The sequence below is a fragment of the Nerophis ophidion genome, linkage group LG10 (assembly GCF_033978795.1).
Source record: "Nerophis ophidion isolate RoL-2023_Sa linkage group LG10, RoL_Noph_v1.0, whole genome shotgun sequence".
Classification (NCBI taxonomy): domain Eukaryota; kingdom Metazoa; phylum Chordata; class Actinopteri; order Syngnathiformes; family Syngnathidae; genus Nerophis; species Nerophis ophidion.
The window spans coordinates 65,298,235-65,325,418 of record NC_084620.1 but is presented as its reverse complement, the minus strand read 5'-3'; the positions used below and the strand labels follow the sequence as shown (position 1 = coordinate 65,325,418).

The following is a 27,184-nucleotide window of genomic DNA, read 5'->3' as shown; positions in this document are numbered from 1 at the left end:
AGGTTTTTATATTGCCCGTTCATTCTTAATAGGGAGAAATTCCTGGTAATTCCAGGTAATCAACGAATTTTCCAAACCGGGAAACATGTTGGCTTGAATGTCCAGGTTGAGTAGAGTGTGTGGATGTTGGAACAGCTCAAATCGGTTGAGAAATGTGGGATATGGAGAGGTTTTTATATTGCCCGTTCATTCTTAATAGGGAGAAATTCCTGGTAATTCCAGGTAATCAAGGAATTTTCCAAACCGGGAAACATGTTGGCTTGAATGTCCAGGTTGAGTAGAGTGTGTCGATGTTGAAACGGTACGAATAAGTTAAGAAATTTGGGATAAGGAGAGGCTAGTATATTACCCATTCATTTTTCAACAAGGGGAAATTCCTGGTAATACAAGGTAATTAGGGAATTTTCCAAACCGGGAAACATCCTGGCTTGAATGTCCAGGGTGAGTAGAGTGTGTGGATGTTGGAACAGCTCAAATCGGTTGAGAAATGTGGGATATGGAGAGGTTTTTATATTGCCCGTTCATTCTTAATAGGGAGAAATTCCTGGTAATTCCAGGTAATCAAGGAATTTTCCAAACCGGGGAAACATGTTGGCTTGAATGTCCAGGTTGAGTAGAGTGTGTGGATGTTGGAACAGCTCAAATCGGTTGAGAAATGTGGGATATGGAAATGTTTTTATATTGCCTGTTCATTTTTAATAGGGAAAAATTCCTGGTAATTCCAGGTAATCAAGGAATTTTCCAAACCGGGAAACATGTTGGCTTGAATGTCCAGGTTGAGTAGAGTGTGTGGATGTTGGAACAGCTCAAATCGGTTGAGAAATGTGGGATATGGAGAGGTTTTTATATTGCCCGTTCATTCTTAATAGGGAGAAATTCCTGGTAATTCCAGGTAATCAAGGAATTTTCCAAACCGGGGAAACATGCTGGCTTGAATGTCCAGGTTGAGTAGAGTGTGTCGATGTTGGAACAGCTCAAATCGGTTGAGAAATGTGGGATATGGAAATGTTTTTATATTGCCTGTTCATTTTTAATAGGGAAAATTTCCTGGTAATTCCAGGTAATCAAGGAATTTTCCAAACCGGGAAACATGTTGGCTTGAATGTCCAGGGTGAGTAGAGTGTGTGGATGTTGGAACAGCTCAAATCGGTTGAGAAATGTGGGATATGGAGAGGTTTTTATATTGCCCGTTCATTCTTAATAGGGAGAAATTCCTGGTAATTCCAGGTGATCAAGGAGTTTTCCAAACCAAGAAAACATGTTGGCTTGAATGTCCAGAGTGAGAAGAGTGTGTCGATGTTGGAACGGTACAAATAAGTTAAGACATTTGGGATAAGGAGAGGCTTTTATATTGCCCGTTCATTTTTCAACAAGGGGAAATTCCTGGTAATTCCAGGTAATTAGGGAATTGTCCAAACCGGGAAACATGTTGGCTTGAATGTGTCATGATCTGCTGCTCGGATCATGGCATATTCTGGTTTTTGTTTTGTTTTGTATGACATCCTGTTAGTATTTTGTCTTCCTTAGTTCCTGGTGGCACTTCCTGTTTTGTTCCGTTTCCATAGTAACGCATTTGTGTCACCTGCCTTTTGATTATCCCTCTATTTAAGCCTGCCATTGTTTGTTATTCGTCTTCGCAGTCTAATTTGCTATTTCATGCAGCAGGTGACGTCGCTATCCCCGCTTGTGATATTTAAAATTGTATTTCTGGTAATTTACCTAATGTTAAGAGCTATTTATATACTTTTAGTCATTGTCTAATTTCAATTTTGGTATAAATAGATATATGTTAAAATTGATCAAAACAAATATTAAAATAAGCTATTTTAGTTTTGCAAATTATTTGCCACTTGCCAAAATTTAAACTTTGATTTCTAGAAATTTACTTAGTTCTAAGAGCTACTTATATTTTTTAGTTATTGGCCAATCTAAATTTTACCATGAATAAAAAAATGTAAAAATGTCTGGTAATTTACATATTTTTAAGAGATATTTACTAATTTTTAGTCATTGGCTAATATTAATATTCGTATCAATAAAACATTTTTTTTAATGATTAAAAACATTTAATTTTAGTATGAATAGAAATATGTTAAAATTGATGAAAACAAATATTAAAATAAGATATTTTGGTTTTCTCAAATTATTTGCCACTTGCCAAGATTTTAAATTGTATTTCTAGTAATTTACTTAGTTTTAAAAACTATTTCATTATTTTTAGTCAAACTAATCTTAATGTCTGTGTTGTCCCTGCGATGAGCTAGCGACTTGTCGAGGGTGTACCTCGCCTTCCGCCCGATTGTAGCTGAGATAGGCACCAGCACCCCACCCCCCCCACACCCCAAAGGAAATAAGCGGTACGAAATAGATGGATGGATAATCTTAATGTAATCAATTAGAATTTTTAAATATATTTTGATTTTCCTCATGTAAAAAATCGTATTTAAATATTCTGCAACAAATGGGAGAATGGGAGCAAGAGAAGTGTCATTTGCAGCGATCATTTAAATAATTCTGACTTCAAAGAACAAGTGTTTGGTCTGTAGGGGTGTTTTCATGCATATTTGCACATAATAATTGTATCGTAATGTAATGAAGCTAGCGTAATTAGCATTAGCTAATAAGCTAACAGGTTTGCCAGTGTCTGTGTTAGTATTATTAACTTAAAATGGCATTCTTTATACACTTCGATTTCTATTTTACTGTTTTAATTGATTTTACCCTTTAAAATAGTTTTTAATCATATTTGTTTTTATTGGTTTTATATTTATTTATTTTTTGTTTTTATTCAGTCATTGGTGGAGCATAATATATATATATATATACTTTTTTTAAATTTTATTTTATTTATTTATTTATTTTTTACAATTGTTTTTAACATGGCTGTGCAGCACTTTGGAAACGTTATTGTTGTTTAAATGTGCTATATAAATAAAGTGGATTGGATTGGATTCTTTATGTATTGTTTCGGATTAACAAATCTCTCTATAAATTCACTAAAAACGTCACCGTGGAGTTATTGAGTCTGTTAAGCTGATTGGAGAGCTAGCTAGCGCAGCTATTGGGTCCACGACGATGACTTCTGTTTTGTTTGATCTGCCGTTTTACTGCCGGTTGGAGACAATAAAGGTATGTAAATAAACATTTACTGAATGTTTCTATGTAAATAAGTAGTTTCACAATCTATATATCTGCAGCTAATATATGGAAAAATTATATTCCCCTAAAACTGGGTGGGTGTGGCTTATCTACCGGTGTACTCTATTGTCCGGGGGGAAAAAAGCGGTACATTTCTTATTAAAAACATCAACTTTTTTTAATGCATATGTCATATGCAAATCCAATTTGAGTGAAACCATGAGTTTAATCAAGAGAATCCCCAACAAACCTGCACCAGAACTACTTTCCACTCTGTTTTAAGTCAACCCCCAAAGCAGCTCCACACTTCAAAGCCAAGCGTTTTGCCGAAATGGAGTCTGCTCCAATCAGAAAGTTGAACGCGAGTTCAGCTTCCTTTCTCCTTCAATCATAAAACATTCCTCGGCACTGTGAGGTGTGCTCCACCTGTACCGGCGGCCCTTCCACAAAAGGGGCTCACGCACAGTCCACCGCCCTGCAGTTATTGATCCTAGAAACCACACGGGTTTGTGTAATGGTCCAAAGAGGCACAGATGTGTGTATTCATACAGTTAGGCTGATAACCTGCTTTAATTTAGTGCGTCCGGGGGATTAAAAAAAAACAAAAAACGTGAATTCTCTTGAAGGGGAAGGGAAAATAGGATGTCGGACTTGGTGTGGAGTGAAATCAGGTAGAAGTTATATTCTTATTTTATGCTACTTTTTCAATCATTTTAATGAAGTCCCTAAAGCAGGGGTGTCGAACTCATTTTAGATGGGGGGGGCCACATGGAGAAAAAATCTACTCCAAAGTGGGCCGGACAAGTCAAATCACAGCATGATAACTTGAATATAAAGACAAATTCAGACAGCTTTCTTTGTTTGAAAATAAAAAAAGCCGTGAAAAAAACGTTTGACCGGAACTCTTTAATAACTTAAGTTCCTTGGTTGAATAATGTAAATTCACTACACCGGTGTGTTTTATCGCTTTCATGGCAGATATAAGTTAAGTTAGTTAAGTTAAAGTTAAAGTACCAATGATTGTCACACACACACACACGAGGTGTGGGGAAATTATTCTCTGCAGTTGACCCATCACCCTTGAAAACCCCCTGGGAGGTGAGGGGAGCAATGAGCAGCAGTAGTGGCTGCGCCTGGTAATCATTTTTCCGGGAATCATTTTTGGTGATTCAGTCCCCAATTCCAACCCTCAATGCTGAGTGGGAGGTAATGGGTCCCATTTTTATAGTCTTTGGTATGACTCGGTCGGGGTTTGAACTCACAACCTACCGATCTCAGAGCGGAAACTCTAACCACTAGGACACTGAGTAGGTTATGTATATAAACATACACATATATATATATATATATACATATATATATATATATATATATATACATATATATATATATATATATATATACATATATACATATATATACATATATATATATGTATGTATATATATATATATATATATACATATATATATACATATATATATATATACATATATATACATATATACATCAATACATATATATATATATATATATATATATATATATACATATATATATATACATATATATATATATATACATATATATATATGTATATATATATATATATACATGTATATATATATATAGGAGAGGTATATATATATATATACCTCTCTGAGCTGCAACCTTATCGTGGTAGAGGAGTTTGCGTGTCCCAATGATCCTAGGAGCTATGTTGTCCGGGGGCATAAAGCCCCCGGACAACATTGGTAGGGTCTCCCAAGGCAAACAGGTTCTAGGTGAGGGATCAGACAAAGAGCAGCTCGAAGACCTTTATGAAGAAGAAACATCATGGACCCAGATTTCCCTCGCCCGGACGCGGATCACCGGGGCCCCCCTCTGGAGCCAGGCCCGGAGGTGGGGCACGATGGCGAGCGCCTGGTGGCCGGGCCTGTTCCCATGGGGCCCGGCCGGGCACAGCCCGAAGAGGCAACGTGGGTCCCCCCTCCAATGGGCTCACCACCCATAGCAGGGGCCATAGAGGTCGGGTGCATTGTGAGCTGGGCGACAGCCGAAGGCAGGGCACTTGGCGGTCCGATCCTCGGCTACAGAAGCTAGCTCTTGGGACGTGGAACGTCACCTCACTGGGGGGGAAAGAGCCTGAGCTAGTGCGCGAAGTCGAGAAATTCCGGCTGGATATAGTCGGACTCATTTCGACGCACAGCAAGGGCTCTGGAACCACTTCTCTCGAGAGGGATTGGACCCTCTTCCACTCTGGCGTTGCCGGCAGTGAGAGGCGACGGGCTGGGGTGGCAATTCTTGTTTCCCCCCGGCTCAAAGCCTGTACGTTGGAGTTCAACCCGGTGGACGAAAGGGTAGCCTCCCTCCGCCTTCGGGTGGGGGGACGGGTCCTGACTGTTGTTTGTGCTTATGCACCAAACAGCAGTTCAGAGTACCCACCCTTTTTGGGAACGCTCGAGGGAGTACTGGAAAGTGCTCCCCCGGGTGATTCCCTTGTCCTACTGGGAGACTTCAACGCTCACGTTGGCAACGACAGTGAAACCTGGAGAGGCGTGATTGGGAAGAATGGCCGCCCGGATCTGAACCCGAGTGGTGTTTTGTTATTGGACTTTTGTGCTCGTCACAGTTTGTCCATAACAAACACCATGTTCAAACATAAGGGTGTCCATATGTGCACTTGGCACCAGGACACCCTAGGCCGCAGTTCCATGATCGACTTTGTAGTTGTGTCATCGGATTTGCGGCCTCATGTTATGGACACTCGGGTGAAGAGAGGGGCGGAGCTTTCTACCGATCACCACCTGGTGGTGAGTTGGCTGCGATGGTGGGGGAGGGTGCCGGACAGACCTGGGAGGCCCAAACGCATTGTGAGGGTCTGCTGGGAACGTCTGGCAGAGTCTCCTGTCAGACAAAGTTTCAATTCCCACCTCCGGAAGAACTTTGAACATGTCACGAGGGAGGTGCTGGACATTGAGTCCGAGTGGACCATGTTCCGCACCTCTATTGTCGAGGCGGCAGATTGGAGCTGTGGCCGCAAGGTAGTCGGTGCCTGTCGGGGCGGCAATCCTAAAACCCCTTGGTGGACACCAGCGGTGAGGGATGCCGTCAAGCTGAAGAAGGAGTCCTATCGGGTCCTTTTGGCTCATAGGACCCCGGAGGCAGTGGACAGGTACCGACAGGCCAAGCGGTGTGCAGCTTCAGCGGTCGCGGAGGCAAAAACTCGGACATGGGAAGAGTTCGGGGAAGCCATGGAAAACGACTTCCGGACGGCTTCGAAGCGATTCTGGACCACCGTCCGCCGCCTCAGGAAGGGGAAGCAGTGCACTATCAACACCGTGTATGGTGCGGATGGTGTTCTGCTGACCTCGACTGCGGATGTTGTGGATAGGTGGAAGGAATACTTCGAAGACCTCCTCAATCCCACCAACACGTCTTCCTATGAGGAAGCAGTGCCTGGGGAATCTGTGGTGGTCTCTCCTATTTCTGGGGCTGAGGTCACTGAGGTAGTTAAAAAGCTCCTCGGTGGCAAGGCCCCAGGGGTGGACGAGATCCGCCCGGAGTTCCTTAAGGCTCTGGATGCTGTGGGGCTGTCTTGGTTGACAAGACTTTGCAGCATCGCGTGGACATCGGGGGCGGTACCATTGATTGGCAGACCGGGGTGGTAGTTCCTCTCTTTAAGAAGGGGGACCGGAGGGTGTGTTCCAACTATCGTGGGATCACACTCCTCAGCCTTCCCGGTAAGGTTTATTCAGGTGTACTGGAGAGGAGGCTACGTCGGATAGTCGAACCTCGGATTCAGGAGGAACAGTGTGGTTTTCGTCCTGGTCGTGGAACTGTGGACCAGCTCTATACTCTCGGCAGGGTTCTTGAGGGTGCATGGGAGTTTGCCCAACCAGTCTACATGTGCTTTGTGGACTTGGAGAAGGCATTCGACCGTGTCCCTCGGGAAGTCCTGTGGGGAGTGCTCAGAGAGTATGGGGTATCGGACTGTCTTATTGTGGCGGTCCACTCCCTGTATGATCAGTGCCAGAGCTTGGTCCGCATTGCCGGCAGTAAGTCGAACACATTTCCAGTGAGGGTTGGACTCCGCCAAGGCTGTCCTTCGTCACCGATTCTGTTCATAACTTTTATGGACAGAATTTCTAGGCGCAGTAAAGGCGTAGAGGGGTTCCGGTTTGGTAACCGCAGGATTAGGTCTCTGCTTTTTGCAGATGATGTGGTCCTGATGGCTTCATCTGACCGGGATCTTCAGCTCTCGCTGGATCGTTTCGCAGCCGAGTGTGAAGCGACCGGAATGAGAATCTGCACCTCCAAGTCCGAGTCCATGGTTCTCGCCCGGAAAAGGGTGGAGTGCCATCTCCGGGTTGGGGAGGAGACCCTGCCCCAAGTGGAGGAGTTCAAGTACCTAGGAGTCTTGTTCACGAGTGAGGGAAGAGTGGATCGTGAGATCGACAGGCGGGTCGGTGCGGCGTCTTCAGTAATGCGGACGTTGTACCGATCCGTTGTGGTGAAGAAGGAGCTGAGCCGGAAGGCAAAGCTCTCAATTTACCGGTCGATCTACGTTCCCATCCTCACCTATGGTCATGAGCTTTGGGTCATGACCGAAAGGATAAGATCACGGGTACAAGCGGCCGAAATGAGTTTCCTCCGCCGTGTGGCGGGGCTCTCCCTTAGAGATAGGGTGAGAAGCTCTGCCATCCGGGAGGAACTCAAAGTAAAGCCGCTGCTCCTTCACATCGAGAGGAGCCAGATGAGGTGGTTCGGGCATCTGGTCAGGATGCCACCAGAACGCCTCCCTAGGGAGGTGTTTACGGCACGTCCAACCGGTAGGAGGCCACGGGGAAGACCCAGGACACGTTGGGAAGACTATGTCTCCCGGCTGGCCTGGGAACGCCTCGGGATCCCCCGGGAAGAGCTAGACGAAGTGGCTGGGGAGAGGGAAGTCTGGGTTTCCCTGCTTAGGCTGTTGCCCCCGCGACCCGACCTCGGATAAGCGGAAGATGATGGATGGATGGATGGATATATATATATATATATATATACATATATATATGTATATATATACATATATATATATATATATATATATATATATGTATGTGTGGGAAAAATCACAAGACTACTTCATCTCTACAGAACTGTTTCATGAGGGGAGATCTCCTGATGATTGAGGGAACCCCTCATGAAACAGTTCTGTAGAGATGAAGTAGTCTTGTGATTTTTCCCACACCTACATATTGCGCTCTACCACGGTATCGAGCACTATTCTCTGGATAATCCAATCAAGACATATATATATATATACAGTATATTCACATTTTGCCATGCTAAATCTCAACTCTTCAGTTTCAAAAATGTGTTTTTTTTTTACACAGTCTGTCTTCTGATGACTTATCACCGTCACCATAAAATATACAGATGGTCAATTTGCGAGAAAGGAGAGTAAAACCACATGTCGCTCGGTCTGTCCATGGTGTACTTGGCAATGAGGCACTACTAAAAAGGTTATTACAGTAGGCATGTACATCCATTACCCGCGTCCCAATGGGCTCCTTTGAATCCACAACTATCACAGTTGAAACTATTCGGCGCTTTTGACCTTGGCCATTTATCTCGCCACAAAGTGAACACTAAATCTGTTTACCGACCACACGTCCCTTCCTCCTCCTCCTCCTCCTCCCACCACCACCACCACCAGCGGCACATAGTTAGAAGCTCCTCAGTGTCAAGCTTGAATGCAAACTATAATGCACATCGTCAGGGAAGATCACAAGTGGGTAAAAGTGGACGCTGACGGCCTCCGGTCTCTAGACAATTTCTCACATAACCACAGCTTGAAGCGACATGTTTGTCATACTGGTCGGTGGCCACTTTGGTAAAGACAAGCATGTCGGAACACGTTAAAGGAAGCTGTGCATATCAATATGTGAAGAACCATTACAGAAAGCATTAAGACCCAATAAACTTCATATGAGCGAGTTACAGAAACAGAACAGCACTTATATTGAGATGCTGAGATCCACAGCCTCTGATAATCATAAGTGTCTGATATCTAGAATTCATCATTTACAAGTCACCATTTGTCTTGTTTTCTTTTTGAAAAGACAAGCAAATCACGATACATGATCAATATGTGGAGTGAAATGATACAATCCTATTTAATTGAGCAAGGAACTTGACATGAGCCAGCGTCACGCCTGTTCGGGTTCGATTCCCTCGAGAATGCGTCAAAACGAAGAACACAACAAAGGTAAAATATAACCATCCATCCATCCATCATCTTCCGCTTATCCGAGGTCGGGTCGCGGGGGCAGCAGCCTAAGCAGGGAAGCCCAGACTTCCCTCTCCCCAGCCACTTCGGCTAGCTCTTCCCGGGGGATCCCAGGGCGTTCCCAGGCCAGCCGGGAGACATAGTCTTCCCAACGTGTCCTGGGTCTTCCCCGTGGCCTCCTACCAGCTGGACGTGCCCTAAACACCTCCATAGGGAGGCGTTCGGGTGGCATCCTGACCAGATGCCCGAACCACCTCATCTGGCTCCTCTCGATGTGGAGGAGCAGCGGTTTTACGTTGAGCTCTTCCCGGATGGCAGAGCTTCTCACCCTATCTCTAAGGGAGAGCCCCACCACCCGGCGGAGGAAACTCATTTGGGCCGCTTGTACCCGTGATCTTATCCTTTCGGTCATGACCCAAAGCTCATGACCATAGATCGACCGTTAAATTGAGAGCTTTGCCTTCCGGCTCAGCTCCTTCTTCACCACAACGGATCGGTACAACGTCCGCATTACTGAAGACGCCGCACCGATCCGCCTGTCGATCTCACGATCCACTCTTCCCTCACTCGTGAACAAGACTCCAAGGTACTTGAACTCCTCCACTTGGGGCAGGGTCTCCTCCCCAACCCGGAGATGGCACTCCACCCTTTTCCGGGCGAGAACCATGGACTCGGACTTGGAGGAGCTGATTCTCATTCCGCTCGCTTCACACTCGGCTGCGAACCGAAAATATAACCAATTTATTCTAAATAACAGAAGGAGAGCTAACAAAAACACTGGAGCTAAGAAAAGGCAAACCAACGACGCTAGTATGGGAACTAGGAGATACAAATTAGGAAATTAAACTGGCACGTTGGCACACAAAAAAAGAGTAAATAAAACATTTAGCATGTGAGCTAATAACGAGGCGCGTAGCATGAGAGCTCGCGAAAATAGCAGGAATAGCGTGAAAGCAAACGATCAAAACAGACGTATAGTTGCGTGCGAGCAAACTAGAGTCCCAGGCAGAAGAATGAAAAAAGGAAGGCTTGTAAAGCGAAGGTGATTAACAGAGAACAGGTGTGCAGGAACCGGGAGTAACAGCTGAAACTAACAAGTAACCATGGTGATGGACTAAACGGATCAAACGGAGAATGAGAAAAAAGATGGAAAAATAAACAATAATATGTGAAGATCCGAGTCGCGGATCGCAACAGCCAGGTTACTACAAACCCTGTTTCCATATGAGTTGGGAAATTGAGTTAGATGTAAATATAAACAAAATACAAAGATTTGCAAATAATTTTCAACCCATATTCAGTTAAATATGCTACAAAGACAACATATTTGATGTTCAAACGGATAAACAATTTTTTTTGCAAATAATCATTAACTTTAGAATTTGATGCCAGCAACACGTGACGAAGAAGTTGGGAAAGGTGGCAATAAATACTGATAAAGTTGAGGAATGCTCATCAAACACTTATTAGGAACATCCCACAGGTGTGCAGGCTAATTGGGAACAGGTGGGTTCCATGATTGGGTATAAAAGCAGCTTCCATGAAATGCTAAGTAATTCACAAACAAGGATGGGGTGAGGGTCACCACTTTGTAAGCAAATTGTCGAACAGTTTTAGAACAACATTTCTCAACGAGCTATTGCAAGGAATTTAGGGATTTTACCATCCCCGGTCGGTAAAATCATCAACAAGTTCAGAGAATCTGGAGAAATCACTGCACGTAAGTAATAACATTAAAGACTTTTGATCCCTCAGGCGGTACTGCATCAAAAACCGACATCAGTGTGTAAAGGCTATCACCACATGGGCTCAGGAACACTTCATAAAACCACTGTCAGTAACTACAGTTGGTCGCTACATCTGTAAGTGCAAGTTAAAACTCTACTATGCAAAGCGAAAGCCATTTATCAACAATATCCTGAAATGCCGCCGGCTTGGCTGGGCCCGAGATCACCTGAGATGGACTGATGCAAAGTTGAAAGGTGTTCTGTGGTCTGACGAGCCCACATTTCAAATTATATTTGAAAACAGATGACGTGTTGTCCTCCAGAACAAAGAGGGGAAAAAAACATTCGGATTGTTATAGGCGCAAAGTTCAAAAGCCAGCATCTATGATGGTATGGGGGTGTATTAGTGCCCAAGGCATGGGTAACTTACACATCTGTGAAGGCACCATTAATGCTGAAAGGTCCATACAGGTTTTGGAGCAACATATGTTGTCATCCAAGCAACGTTATCATGGACGCCCCTGCTTATTTCAGCAAGACAAGTGTTATTATGAAGCGTAAAATACGACAGCGGAGACCCCAGACTGTTGAATGACTGAAGCTCTACATAAAACAAGAATGGGAAAAAAATCCACTTTCAAAGCTTCAACAAGTAGTTTCCTCAGTTCCCAAACGTTTATTGAGTGTTGTTAAAAGAAAAGGTAATGTAACACAGTGGTGAACATGCCCTTTCCCAACTACTTTGGCACGTGTTGCAGCCATAAAATTGTAATTTAATTATTATTTGTAAAAAAAAATTAAGTTTATGAGTTTGAACATCAAATATGTTGTCTTTGTAGTGCATTCAATTGAATATGAGTTGAAAAGGATTTGCAAATCATTGTATTCCGTTTATATTTACATCAAACACAATTTCCCAACTGATATGGAAACGGGGTTTGTAGGTACTAGTTAACTACTGGGATAGAATCATATAGTCCGATGTAAGATCTGTACTTTATTAGATATTTATCTATTCATTATAGAACGTTTCAATATTTTCCCGCATTTATTCATAGGGGGCGCTTGCAGCTCAACAACGGTGAAAAAACACTGCCCTTATGTCTGATATCCTGAATTTACCACACATTTCCATACTATTTATGTCTGTATTCACACTTATTTGTTCATGCCGTACAAGTCGGCGTTCCTTTTGACCTGGCGTGGAAAAAGACCAGCACGTCACTATACATTAAGGCAGGCTTCAGAGGCATGTGCCAGCACCCAAAAAAACCAACAACAACAACCCTCAACTCCACTTCCATTTTGTCTGACGCACTGGTAGTCATGCAACATCTCATTATATGTGATATTGCTCCTTAATGCAGGGGTTATTGACCTTTTGGAACTTGGGCTCCAACTTCCATACATCATTCCATTTTCTACCGCTTGTCCCACTCAGTTATAACACTGAATTAGTAATCCTACTCTTGATTTGAATGGTATTCACTAATTACATCTAACCTACTAACAGTTAAACAGGATACACATTGTCAAAATATATGAACCATGAAACAAATCCATTAATATCATACATTCTAACCTAATTGATATAAAATATTGATAATATATACATTTGGTAACAAAAATAAAGTGCAAATAAAAACACAGCTCCACCACTTTAGTCATCATTTTTGCGCTTAAGAAACTTCTGTCTGACTTTAGCTCCAGACTTCTTCTGTTTCTTTGTTATTGTCATTACTGCCACATGTGGTGGGAAAGTGTATTACAACCATGTACCACAGCTGGGAAACAGACATTTTTTTGGCCGGCCCTCTAGGGGGCGCTTGCGGCTCAACAATTGCGAAAAAACACTGCTTTTGTGTCTGATATCCTGAATTTCCAACACATTTCCATTCTATTTTTGTCCAGATTTCCACTTATTTGTTCATGCCGTACTAGTCGGCGACCACAAGGCCCATCTTGAAGAAATGTTCAGAAAGCGACTTGAAAATGTCAGTAAAACAATCTATGCCAAATTTATATGGACGCCGACAAAGTGTTTTAATTGTACAAAAAATATCATAAGAACAACTACATGGGACATTTCATAATATCTGATATTGCTCCTTAATTCTGGGGTTATTAACCTTTTGGAACTTGGGCTCCAACTTCCATCCATTTTCTACCGCTTGTCCCACTCAATTATAACACTGAATTAGTAATCCTACTCTTGATTTGAATGGTATTCACTAATTACATCTAACCTACTTACAGTTAAACAGGATAAACATTGTCAAAATATATCAACCATTAAATCAATCCATTAATATCATACATTCTAACCTAATTGATATCAAATATTGATAATATATAAATTTTGTGACAAAAATAAAGTGCAAATAAAAACACAGCTCCACCACTTTAGTCATCGTTTTTGCGCTTAAGAAACTTCTGTCTGACTTTAGCTCCGTACTTCTTCTGTTTCTTTGTTATTGTCATTACTGCCACATGTGGTGGGAAAGTGTATTACAACCAAGTACCACAGCTGGGAAACAGACATTTTTTTGGCCGGCCCTCTAGGGGGCGCTTGGAGCTCAACAATGGCGAAAAAACACTGCTTTTGTGTCTGATATCCTGAATTTCCAACACATTTCCATCCTATTTTTGTCCAGATTTCCACTTATTTGTTCATGCCGTACTAGTCGGTGACCACACGACCCATCTTGAAGAAATGTTCAGAAAGCGACTTGAAAATGTCAGTAAAACAATCCATGCCAAATTTATATGGACGTCGACAAAGTGTTTTAATTGTACAACAAAAATCATAAGAACAACTACATGGGACATTTCATAATATCTGATATTGCTCCTTAATTCTGGGGTTATTAACCTTTTGGAACTTGGGCTCCAACTTCCATCCATTTTCTACCGCTTGTCCCACTCAATTATAACACCGAATTAGTAATCCTACTCTTGATTTGAATGGTATTCACTAATTACATCTAACCTACTTACAGTTAAACAGGATAAACATTGTCAAAATATATCAACCATTAAATCAATCCATTAATATCATACATTCTAACCTAATTGATATCAAATATTGACAATATATAAATTTTGTGACATAAATAAAGTGCAAATAAAAACACAGCTCCACCACTTTAGTCATCGTTTTTGCGCTTAAGAAACTTCTGTCTGACTTTAGCTCCGTACTTCTTCTGTTTCTTTGTTATTGTCATTACTGCCACATGTGGTGGGAAAGTGTATTACAACCAAGTACCACAGCTGGGAAACAGACATTTTTTTGGCCGGCCCTCTAGGGGGCGCTTGGAGCTCAACAATGGCGAAAAAACACTGCTTTTGTGTCTGATATCCTGAATTTCCAACACATTTCCATTCTATTTTTGTCCAGATTTCCACTTATTTGTTCATGCCGTACTAGTCGGTGACCACACGACCCATCTTGAAGAAATGTTCAGAAAGCGACTTGAAAATGTCAGTAAAACAATCCATGCCAAATTTATATGGACGTCGACAAAGTGTTTTAATTGTACAACAAAAATCATAAGAACAACTACATGGGACATTTCATAATATCTGATATTGCTCCTTAATTCTGGGGTTATTAACCTTTTGGAACTTGGGCTCCAACTTCCATCCATTTTCTACCGCTTGTCCCACTCAATTATAACACCGAATTAGTAATCCTACTCTTGATTTGAATGGTATTCACTAATTACATCTAACCTACTTACAGTTAAACAGGATAAACATTGTCAAAATATATCAACCATTAAATCAATCCATTAATATCATACATTCTAACCTAATTGATATCAAATATTGACAATATATAAATTTTGTGACATAAATAAAGTGCAAATAAAAACACAGCTCCACCACTTTAGTCATCGTTTTTGCGCTTAAGAAACTTCTGTCTGACTTTAGCTCCGTACTTCTTCTGTTTCTTTGTTATTGTCATTACTGCCACATGTGGTGGGAAAGTGTATTACAACCAAGTACCACAGCTGGGAAACAGACATTTTTTTGGGCGGCCCTCTAGGGGGCGCTTGTGGCTCAACAATGGCGAAAAAACACTGCTTTTGTGTCTGATATCCTGAATTTCCAACAAATTTCCGTTCTATTTTTGTCGGGATTTCCACTTATTTGTTCATGCCGTACTAGTCGGTGACCACACGGCCCATCTTCAAGAAATGTTCAGAAAGCTACTTGAAAATGTCAGTAAAACCATTTATGCCAAATCTATATGGACGCCGACAAAGTGTTTTAATTGTACAACAAAAATCAAAAGAACAACTATATGCAACATCTCATTATATGTGATATTGCTCCTTAATTCTGGGGTTATTGACCTTTTGGAACTTGGGCTCCAACTTCCATCCATCCATTTTCTACTGCTTGTCCCACTCAATTATAACATTTAATTAGTAATCCTACTCTTGTTTTGAATGGTATTCACTAATTACATCCAACCTACTTACAGTTAAACAGGATAAACATTGTCAAAATATATGAACCATGAAATCAATCCATTAATATCATACATTCTAACCTAATTGATATCAAATATTGATAATATATAAATTTTGTGACAAAAATAAAGTGCAAATAAAAACACAGCTCCACCACTTTAGTCATAATTTTTGCGCTTAAGAAACTTCTGTCTGACTTTAGCTCCAGACTACTTCTGTTTGTTTGTTATTGTCATTACTGCCACAACTGGTGGGACAGTGTATTACAACCACGTACCACAGGTGGGAAACAGACATTTTTTTGGGCGGCCCTCTAGAGGGCGCTTGCGGCTCAACAATGGCGAAAAAACACTGCTTTTGTGTCCGATATCCTGAATTTCCAACACATTTCCATTCTATTTTTGTCCAGATTTCCACTTATTTGTTCATGCCGTACTAGTCGGCGACCACACGACCCATCTTGAAGAAATGTTCAGAAAGCTACTTGAAAATGTCAGTAAAACCATTTATGCCAAATCTATATGGACGCCGACAAAGTGTTTTAATTGTACAACAAAAATCATAAGAACAACTATATGGAACATTTCATAATATCTGATATTGCTCCTTAATTCTGGGGTTATTAACCTTTTGGAACTTGGGCTCCAACTTCCATCCATTTCCTACCGCTTGTCCCACTCAATTATAACACTGAATTAGTAATCCTACTCTTGATTTGAATGGTATTCACTAATTACATCTAACCTACTTACAGTTAAACAGGATAAACATTGTCAAAATATATGAACCATGAAACCAATCCATTAATATCATACATTCTAACCTAATTGATATTAAATATTAATAATATATACATTTTGTAACAAAAATAAAGTGCAAATAAAAACACAGCTCCACCACTTTAGTCATCATTTTTGCGCTTAAGAAACTTTTGTCTGACTTTAGTTCCAGACTTCTTCTGTTTCTTTGTTATTGTCATTACTGCCACATGTGGTGGGAAAGTGTATTCCAACCACGTACCACAGCTGGGAAACAGACTTTTTTTGGGGGGCGGCCCTCTAGGGGGCGCTCGCGGCTCAACAATGGCATAAAAAACACTGCTTTTGTGTCTGATATCCTTAATTTCCAACACATTTCCATTCTATTTTTGTCCAGATTTCCATTTATTTGTTCATGCCGTACTAGTCGGCGACCACACGGCCCATCTTGAAGAAATGTTCAGAAAGCGGCTTGAAAATGTCAGTAAAACAATCCATGCAAAATCTATATGGACGCCGAGAAAGTGTTGTAATTGTACAACAAAAATCATAAGAACAACTATATGGAACATTTCATAATATCTGATATTGCTCCTTAATTCTGGGGTTATTAACCTTTTGGAACTTGGGCTCCAACTTCCATCCATTTTCTACCGCTTGTCCCACTCAATTATAACACTGAATTAGTAATCCTACTTTCAATTTGAATGGTATTCACTAATTACATCTAACCTACTAACAGTTAAACAGGATAAACATTGCCAAAAGATATCAACCATAAAATCAATCCATTAAGTAAAGTAAAAAATGCATTCTAACCTAAATTATATTGAGTATTAATAGCATATACATTTTGCAACAAAAAAAGACCAAGTTAATACAGTTTCACAACTTTAGTCATAATTTTTGCGCTTAAGAAACGTCTGTCTGACTTTAGCTCCAGACTTCTTGTTTCTTTGTTATTGTCATTACTGCCACATGTGGTGGGGAAGTGCATTACAACTACATACGTACCACAGCTGGAAAACAGCCCCCTAGGGGGCGCTTGCAGCCCAAAAATTGTGAAAAAACACTGCCTTTGTGTCTGATATCCTGAATTTCCAACATTTCCATTCAATTTTTGTCCGGATTTCCACTTATTTGTTCATGCCGTACTAGTCGGCGGCTGAACATCAAATCCTGAAGAAATTATCAGAAAGCGTCTTGAAAATGTCAATAAAACAATCAATGCCAAATCTATGTATACCCCGACAAAGTGTTTTAATTGTACAACAAAAATCATAATAACTACTATATGGAACATCTCATTATATGTGATATTGTTCCTTAATGCTGGGGTTATTGACCTTTTGTAACTTGGGTTCCAACTTCCATACATCATTCCATTTTCTACCGCCTGTCCCACTCAATTATAACACTGAATTAGTAATACTACTCTCGATTTGAATGGTATTCACTAATTACATCTAACCTACTAACAGTTAAACAGGATAAACATTGTCAAAAGATATCAACCATAAAATCAATCCATTAAGTACCGTAAAAAAATGCATTCTAACCTAAATGATATTGAGTATTTATAGTATATACATTTTGCAACAAAAAAAGACCAAGTTAATACAAAGTTTCACCACTATAGTCATAATTTTTGCGCTTAAGAAACGTCTGTGTGACTTTAGCTCCAGACTTCTTGTTTCTTTGTTATTGTCATTACTGCCACATGTGGTGGGGAAGTGCATTACAACTACATACGTACCACAGCTGGAAAACAGCCCCCTAGGGGGCGCTTGCAGCCCAAAAATTGTGAAAAAACACTGCCTTTGTGTCTGATATCCTGAATTTCCAACATTTCCATTCAATTTTTGTCCGGATTTCCACTTATTTGTTCATGCCGTACTAGTCGGCGGCTGAACGACAAATCCTGAAGAAAAATCCTGAAGAAATTATCAGAAAGCGTCTTGAAAATGTCAATAAAACAATCAATGCCAAATCTATGTATACCCCGACAAAGTGTTTTAATTGTACAACAAAAATCATAACTACTATATGGAACATCTCATTATATGTGATATTGTTCCTTAATGCTGGGGTTATTGACCTTTTGTAACTTGGGTTCCAACTTCCATACATCATTCCATTTTCTACCGCCTGTCCCACTCAATTATAACACTGCATTAGTAATCCTACTCTCGATTTGAATGGTATTCACTAATTACATCTAACCTACTAACAGTTAAACAGGATAAACATTGTCAAAAGATATCAACCATGAAATCAATCCATTAAGTACAGTAAAAAAATGCATTCTAACCTAAATTATATTAAGCATTAATAGTATATACATTTTGCAACAAAAAAAAGACCAAGTTAATACACAGCTTCACCACTTTAGTCATACTTTTTGCGCTTAAGAAACTTATGTCTGACTTTAGCTCCAGACTTCTTCTGTTTGTTTGTTATTGTCATTACTGCCACATGTGGTGGGGAAGTGCATTACAACTACATACGTACCACAGCTGGAAAACAGCCCCCTAGGGGGCGCTTGCAGCCCAACAACGGTGAAAAAACACTGCCTTTATGTCTGATATTATATTTACCACACATTTCCATACTATTTCTGTCTGTATTCACACTTATTTGTTCATGCCGTCCAAGTCCTTTTGACCTGGCGTGGAAAAAGACCAGCACGTCACTATACATTAAGCCAGGCTTCTGAGGCATGTGCCAGCACAAAAAACAACAACAAAACTCAACTCCACTTCCATTTTGGCTGACGCACAAGTTCTTTTTTTTGCCCTCTCTCCGTGTGCTTGGATGGTCTCCAAGTCCTGGTAGTCATGCACTCTCCACAGCTAAGGAAAAACGGTTTGACCTGTATATTTGCCCGGGGACGGAAGCTCACTATTACGCCTGGAGAGTGTTTGCTCTCGGCTCTTTACAGCGAATATTAGCCCCTTTTTTAACCGACGCCTAGTTCATCAAGGAGAGTTTGACTTTCACCAGGAGTTTTTTTTTTTTTTGAATGCAGCATGTCAGAGAAAGGCCTTCGGTTTGAGGCGGAATCATGAAACGCCAAGGAAAGGCGTCTGTGGTGGTGGCTTATATAAAAGTGCAAGTGATGATATATACAGTGGGGCAAAAAAGTATTTAGTCAGCCACCGATTGTGCAAGTTTTTCCACTTAAAATAATGACAGAGGTCTGTAATTTTCATCATTTGTGAGAGACAAAAAGTGAAAAAAAAATCCAGGAATTCACATTGTAGGAATTTTAAATTATGGTGGAAAATAAGTAATTGGTCAACCATTCAAAGCTCTCACTGATGGAAGGAGGTTTTGGCTCAAAATCTTACGATACATGGCCCCATTCATTCTTTCCTTAACACGGATCAATCGTCCTGTCCCCTTAGCAGAAAAACAGCCCCAAAGCACGATGTTTCCACCACCATGCTTCACAGTAGGTGTGGTGTTCTTGGAACCCAACTCAGTATTCTTCTTCCTCCAAACACGACGAGTTGAGTTTATACCAAAATGGATACATGGATGATACAGCAGATGATTGGGAGAATGTCATGTGGTCGGATGAAACAAAATAGAACTTTTTGGTATAAACTCAACTCGTCGTGTTTGGAGGAAGAAGAATATCGAGTTGGGTTCCAAGAACGCCATACCTACTGTGAGGCATGGGGGTGGAAACATCATGCTTTGGGGCTGTTTTTCTGCTAAAGGGACAGGACGATTGATCCGTGTTAAGGAAAGAATGAATGGGGCCATGTATCGTGAGATTTTGAGCTAAAACTTCCTTCCATCAGTGAGAGCTTTGAATGGTTGACTAAATACTTATTTTCCACCATAATTTAAAATTCCTGGATTTTTTTCACAGTTGAAGTGTACCTATGATGAAAATTACAGACCTGGCATCATTTTAAGCGGGAGAACTTGCACAATCGATGGCTGACTAAATACTTTTTTGCCCCACTGCATATATACATATATATATTTTTTTTGTTTGTTTGTTTTTAAGCAAGTAAATAAAGATGGAGATGATCTTCCAGGCATAGGAAGGTGAGATGAGACGTTAGACAGCGGCTTGACCTCCATGTTACCCTACAGCTAGACTCTAGTGCCATCTATTGAGAAGCTTTAAAACAAGAGGTTGAACGTGCGCCTCGCATGCCGGATGGAACTTTCCATTCTGGGATTTGGAGATGCAAGGAATTAAAAAAAAAAAAAAAAAAAATACATCAATAAAATAAAGAAGCTTCTTTTGAATGGTTACCTTCTTTGAGCAGGCGGGAGTGGATGAGGAGGACGAGGAAGCAGCAGATCGCAGCTCCGGTTATTGCCCACGCAACGCGGAGCAGCTGCATCCTGGCGTGCGGACGGCGAGGAGCCGCGCGGCGTGGGGATGGAGGAGGAAGGAGAAGAGGAGGGGGTGCGACAGAAGGACGGGGAGAGAGGGGGGTTGGGGGGGCGACCCCCAAACTCAGACAATCGGATCGTAATTCAGCATTCGCCCCTTGCTGTGTTTCATGCAATCCACAAGCGTTAGTCCGAGCGCCGCGTCAAAAGGTCGGTGCGTCACTGGGAGTCCATCTTCTTTTCACTTCTTCTTCCGCGTCCTGGTGGTCCGTTTGTTTGTTGTTGTCTCTCCTCTCACAGTTGGGTCCCCGAGAGAGAGTCCCGTGAGGAGGCGTTCGTTATCGGCGTGGACCGGAGTGGAGGCGTGCGCACGGGTGTCCAAGGCGCGCGGGTGTTGTTGATGCTGATGCTGATACTGATGCTGATGCTGACGGTGCGCAGCACGGCATGTTAGTCAGGCGCGCAGCACCGCGACCACCGACGCTCAGGCGGAGAGGAAAACACTCGCCACCAACTCTCTCTCTCTCTCTCTCTGCTTTACCCTCCCTCTCTCTCTCTCTCTCTCTCTGCCTCTCCTCCTCCAGGCGGTCCAATGCGACGTATCAATAATCACCACGCGTGATAAATGCTTCAGCAATCAGCGTGGACGACAGCTTCTTCCTCAGAGCTGCGGCGGACCAGACGCAGCCCGCTAAAAAAAAAAAAAGGTTAAAAAACAAAAACAAAACGTGTTGCACAGGCGCGTCGCCGCCACGGGCGCGCACATGTTGTTAAAATGACGTCTTTTTTTTTGTGTGATGAGTGAAGGTCTGCAGTTCATTTTTACGTGGGCCCGCCACTTTATTCAAGGTGGTCCGCCATGTCATTCAAGTAGCAGGCCACTTAATTTAAGTGGCCCGCCCGTGCTTGCCAACCTTGAGACCTCCGATTTTGGGAAGTGGGGCGTGGTTAGGAGGGGAGGAGTATGTTTACAGCTAGATTCACCAAGTCAACTATTTCATTATATATATATATATATATATATATATATATATATATATCCATTTTCTACCACTTATTCCCTTTCAGGGTCGCTGGGGGCGCTGGCGCCTATCTCAGCTACAATCGGGCGGAAGGCGGGGTACACCCTGGACAAGTCGCCACCTCATCGCAGGGCCAACACAGATAGACGGACAACATTCACACTCACATTCACACACCAGTGCCAATTTAGTGTTGCCAATCAACCTATCCCCAGGTGCATGTCTTTGGAAGTGGGAGGAAGCCGGAGTACCCGGAGGGAACCCACGCATTCACGGGGAGAACATGCAAACTCCACACAGAAAGATCCCGAGCATGGATTTGAACCCAGGACTGCAGGAACTTCGTATTGTGAGGCAGACGCACTAACCCCTCTGCCACCGTGAAGCCCTATATATATATATATATATATATATATATATATATATATATATATATATATATATATATATATATATATATATATATATATATATATATATTTGCGTGGGTTCCCTCCGGGTACTCCGGCTTCCTCCCACTTCCAAAGACATGCACCTGGGGATAAGTTGATTGGCAACACTAAATTGGCTCTAGTGTGTGAATGTGAGTGTGAATGTTGTCTGTCTATCTGTGTTGGCCCTGCGATGAGGTGGCGACTTGTCCAGGGTGTACCCCGCCTTCCGCCCGACTATAGCTGAGATAGGCGCCAGCGCCCCCCGCGACCCCAAAAGGGAATAAGCGGTAGCGAATGGATGGATAAATAAAAATACTTGAATTTCAATGTGCATTTATTTACACATATATACACACACAACACTCATCTACTCATTGTTGAGTTAAGGGTTGAATTGTCCATCCTTGTTTTCAATTCTCTGTCACTATTTTTCTAACCATATGCATGTACAGTAGATGTCAGTATTGTCCTGTTAAAGAGTGTCACAACATTGCTGTTTACGGCAGACAAACTGCTTTATGGTAGATGAAAACGTGACTGCTGTTGTTGTGTGTTGTTACTGCGCTGGTGAGGACGTTAATGAAACTGCCTAACAATAAACCCACGTAAGAAACCAAGAACTCGCCCTCAATCATTCTACAGTTTTAACGTCATTGGGCAGGCATGCTCTTTGTACACGTCACTCAGGTCCGCACGGAGCTGGAGGGGGCGTGGCCTCTGGCTACGCCTGAATTTCGGGAGATTTTTGGGAGAAAATTTGTCCCAGGAGGTTTTCGGGAGAGGCGCTTAATTTCGGGAGTCTCCCGGAAAATTTGGGAGGGTTAGCAAGTATGATTATGTGACCTGCCGGATTATTTATTAAGGTTTTCCCAAATAATCAAATTTGGGCCATTATAATTAAATATGGGCCGCAACATCATTAATAAAGAAGTTCGCCACATCATTCAACGTGGTCTCCCACATTATTTCATGTGGCCCACCACGTCATTAAACGGCCTGGTATAGCTCGGCTGGTAGAGTGGCCGTGCCAGCGACTTGAGGGTTCCAGGTTTGATCCCCACTTCCGCCATACTAGTCACTGCCGTTGTGTCCTTGGGCAAGACACTTTACCCACCTGCTCCCAGTGCCACCCACACTTGTTTAAATGTACAAACCCCGTTTCCGTATGAGTTGGGAAATTGTGTTAGAAGTAAATATAATTTGCAAATCCTTTTCAACCCATATTCAGTTGAATATGCTACAAAGACAACATATTTGATGTTCAAACTGATAAACATTTTTTGTTTTTGTGCAAATAATCATCAACTTTAGAATTTGATGCCAGCAACATGTGGCAAAGAAGTTTGGAAAGGTGGCAATACATATTGATAAAGTTGAGGAATGCTCATCAAACACTTATTTGGAACATCCCACAGGTGTGCAGGCTAATTGGGAACAGGTGGGTGACATGATTGGGTATAAAAACAGCTTCCCAAAAAATGCTCGGTCTTTCACAAGAAAGGATGGGGCGAGGTACACCCCTTTGTCCACAACTGCGTGAGCAAATAGTCAAACAGTTTAAGAACAACGTTTCTCAAAGTGCAATTGCAAGAAATTTAGGGATTTCAACATCTACGGTCCATAATATCATCAAAAGGTTCAGAGAATCTAGAGAAATCACTCCACGTAAGCGGAATGGCCGGGAACCAACATTAAAAGACCGTGACCTTCCATCCCTCAGACGGTACTGTATCAAAAACAGACATCAATCGCTAAAGGATATCACCACATGGGCTAAGGAACACTTCAGAAAACCACTGTCACTAAATACAGTTTGTCGCTACATCTGTAAGTGCAAGTTAAAGCTCTACTATGCAAAGCGAAAGCCATTTATCAACAACATCCAGAAACGCCGCCGGCTTCTCTGGGGCCGAGATCATCTAAGATGGACTGATGCAAAATGGAAAAGTGTTCTGTGGTCTGACGAGTCCACATTTCAAATTGTTTTTGGAAACATTTGACATCGTGTCATCCGGACGCAAAGTTCAAAAGCCAGCATCTGTGATGGTATGGGGGTGCATTAGTGCCCAAGGCATGGGTAACTTACACATCTGTGAAGGCACCATTAATGCTGAAAGGTACATACAGATTTTGGAACAACATAAGCTGCCATCTTTTTCATGGTCGCCCCTGCTTATTTCAGCAAGACAATGCCAAGCCACATTCAGCACGTGTTACAACATCCATCCATTTACTACCGCTCGTCCCGTACCCAGAGGGAACCCCCACAGTCATGGGGAGAACATGCAAACTCAACACAGAAAGATCTCGAGCCCGGGATTGAACTCAGGACCTTCGTATTGTGAGGCAAAAGCACTAACCCCTGCACCACCGTGCTGCCCGTTGTACTGTGTGTGTGTGTGAAATGTTCTTATTGAAATATTGATGGAGTGCAGGTCCTGTTGTGAATTCAGTTTTTGAGATGCTCTGCAATAATAATGAGCAGAAGTCCTTTCAAGACCAATGTTTAGGAATTTCGTCGACTAAAACTGAATTAATTTAGATGACTAACACATGTCTAAAACACATTTTGGTTAAAAGACTATGACTGAAATTAATTGTAAAAACCCGTCAAAATTACCATTGTTTAACACTCAATGTTTTTCCCTTTAAAGACACTGAATTGTAATTTTAATAAAGAAGGGAGAAAAAAAACACATAAATAAGTCGCAATGGTATAAGTCTTATTTTGGGGAGAAATTTATTTGATAAAACCCAACACCGAGAATAGTGTCAGAGTTATTTTGTGACGAACCCCAAGTTGCAGAGAAGGAGGCAGGCATTGAATAAGGAAACAAGGTTTTACTATAAAATACTAGAACAAAACCAAACAAAGGGTACAAACATAAAGCATGCACGTAGGTGGGTAACAAACAAAAAGGGAACTAGAAAATAAACGGAGCTAAGCATGGAAGCCAGCAAAAACAAAATGCTTAGCATTGAGGCTAGCATAAACAGAACAGGGAACAGAAGTCGTTACATGTTGTACAAAGACAAAATAGGAAGCAGGGAACCAAAAAAGAGTAAAATACAAACATCTAACGAATTATAGCTTATCGCTACGCAGCAAAGATACGATACGACAGGAGCGACGAGAGCGACAATACCATACAGAAGCGACATGCTAACGTGACAATAATCAAGCCCTGACTGGAAGAGAAAGCATGTACGAATAGGAACGGGCTGATTGACACCAGGTGTAGCCAGGTGCCAATCAGCCGCAGCTGAGGACAAACAGCGCACAGGGGAAAAAAACAGGAAACAGACAAAATAAGAGCGCTGAGTCTGAGTGTTAGACAAACCTCCTCTCTTCCTGTTTTTAAATCTCTCTTAAAAACATACTTTTATTCCTTGGCTTTTAACACAGAGTGATATTCATCCCCATAATACACCTGCTGTGAACCTGATTTTATGTTTTATTTATTTTTATTTATTTATTTTTTGTACCGTATTTTCTGGACTAAAAGGCACACTTATTTATTTTACTTTTTTTCTCAAAACTCGACAGTGCGCCCTATAACCCAGTGCGGCTAAGGTAAGGAACAATTTTGGTTTTGCTTACCGACCTCAAAACAATTTTATTTGGTACAGGGTGTATTGATAAGTGTGACCAGTAGATGGCAGTCACACATAAGAGAAACATGTAGACTGCACTATGACGGCAATATGTACAAAGACAAAATAGGAAGCGGGGAACCAAAAAACAGTAAAATACAAACATCTAACGAATTATAGCTTATCGCTACACTGCAAAGATACAACACGACAGGAGCGACGAGAGAGACAATATCATACAGAAGCGGCATGCAATACGTGACAATAATCCAGCCCTGACTGGAAGACAAAACAGGTACAAATAGGAGCGGGCTGATTGACACCAGGTGTAGCCAGGTGCCAATCAGCCGCAGCTGAGGAGAAACAGCACATAAGGGAACAAAAACAGGAAACATAAAATAAGAGCGCTGAGTCGGAGTGTTAGACAAACCTCCTCTCTTCCTCTAGTCAGCCTGTTCACTATTCTTTATTTATTTTAAATTGCTTTTCAAATGTCTATTCTTGGTATTGAGTTTTATCAAATAAATTTACTTACAGTATATATGTTTTTCCCCTTCTTTATTATGCAATTTCAGCAGGTAAGACTTATACTCCGGAGCGACTTATACTCCGAAAAAAAACGGTATTCATTACTTATTGTGTTAAGCCAGGGGTGTCCAAACCTTTTCCACTGAGGGCCACAGACGGAAAGATTCAATAATGTGGGGGCCATTTTGAAATTTTTCATTTTTAAACCATAACAAAATATGTAGATTTAAAAAAATATATTTTACCTTTAGGGGTCTCTATCCATCCATCCATTTACTACCGCTTATTCCCTTTTAGGGTCGCGGGGGGCGCTGGCGCCTATCTCAGCTACAATTGGGCGGAAGGCGGGGTACACCCTGGACAAGTCGCCACCTCATCGCAGGGCCAACACAGATAGACAGACTACATTCACACTCACATTCACACACTAGGGACCATTTAGTGTTCTCAGTTATTAAAATGTTAAAAATAAGCCAAATTTGTATTATCTTTTATTTAACACCTACAGTAAATCTCTATATCAACTTTAAAAAAAAAAGGTTCTATGGGTTTTCTGTCAAAAACATCTTTGTTTTTTTAATAGTAAAACTGAAATATGCAGTTTTTAGTAATGAAAGCCCTAAAAGATCAATAATGCAGGACACCATTGATTTTAATTATTTAATATTTTTGAGTAATCACAGTGAAAAGATAATTAAAATACCACTAAATATATTTGGGATCCAAAAGTTGCCCCACTCATAAAGTAATACATTTTTATTCCATCCATCCATTTTCTACCGCTTATTCCCTTTCGGGGTCACGGGGGGCGCTGGCGCCTATCTCAGCTACAATCGGGCAGAAGGCGGGGTACACCCTGGACAAGTTGC

At 41.6% G+C, this 27,184-nt stretch overlaps 1 protein-coding gene across 3 annotated transcripts in view; it reads right to left on the bottom strand.

The window, feature by feature from the left end:
- tafa5a (TAFA chemokine like family member 5a) overlaps positions 1 to 27,184 on the bottom strand; it is an 816,691-nt gene that overhangs the window by 644,075 nt on the left and 145,432 nt on the right. The window contains exon 1 of one of the 3 annotated variants that reach the window (XM_061914484.1): positions 20,655 to 21,203. The exons of the other annotated variants lie outside the window; for them this stretch is intronic. Coding sequence (XP_061770468.1) covers positions 20,655 to 20,745 — 91 coding nt within the window. The 5' untranslated portion in view covers positions 20,746 to 21,203. Of the gene's footprint in view, positions 1 to 20,654; positions 21,204 to 27,184 lie in introns of those variants that run through there. 3 annotated transcript variants of the gene reach the window in all.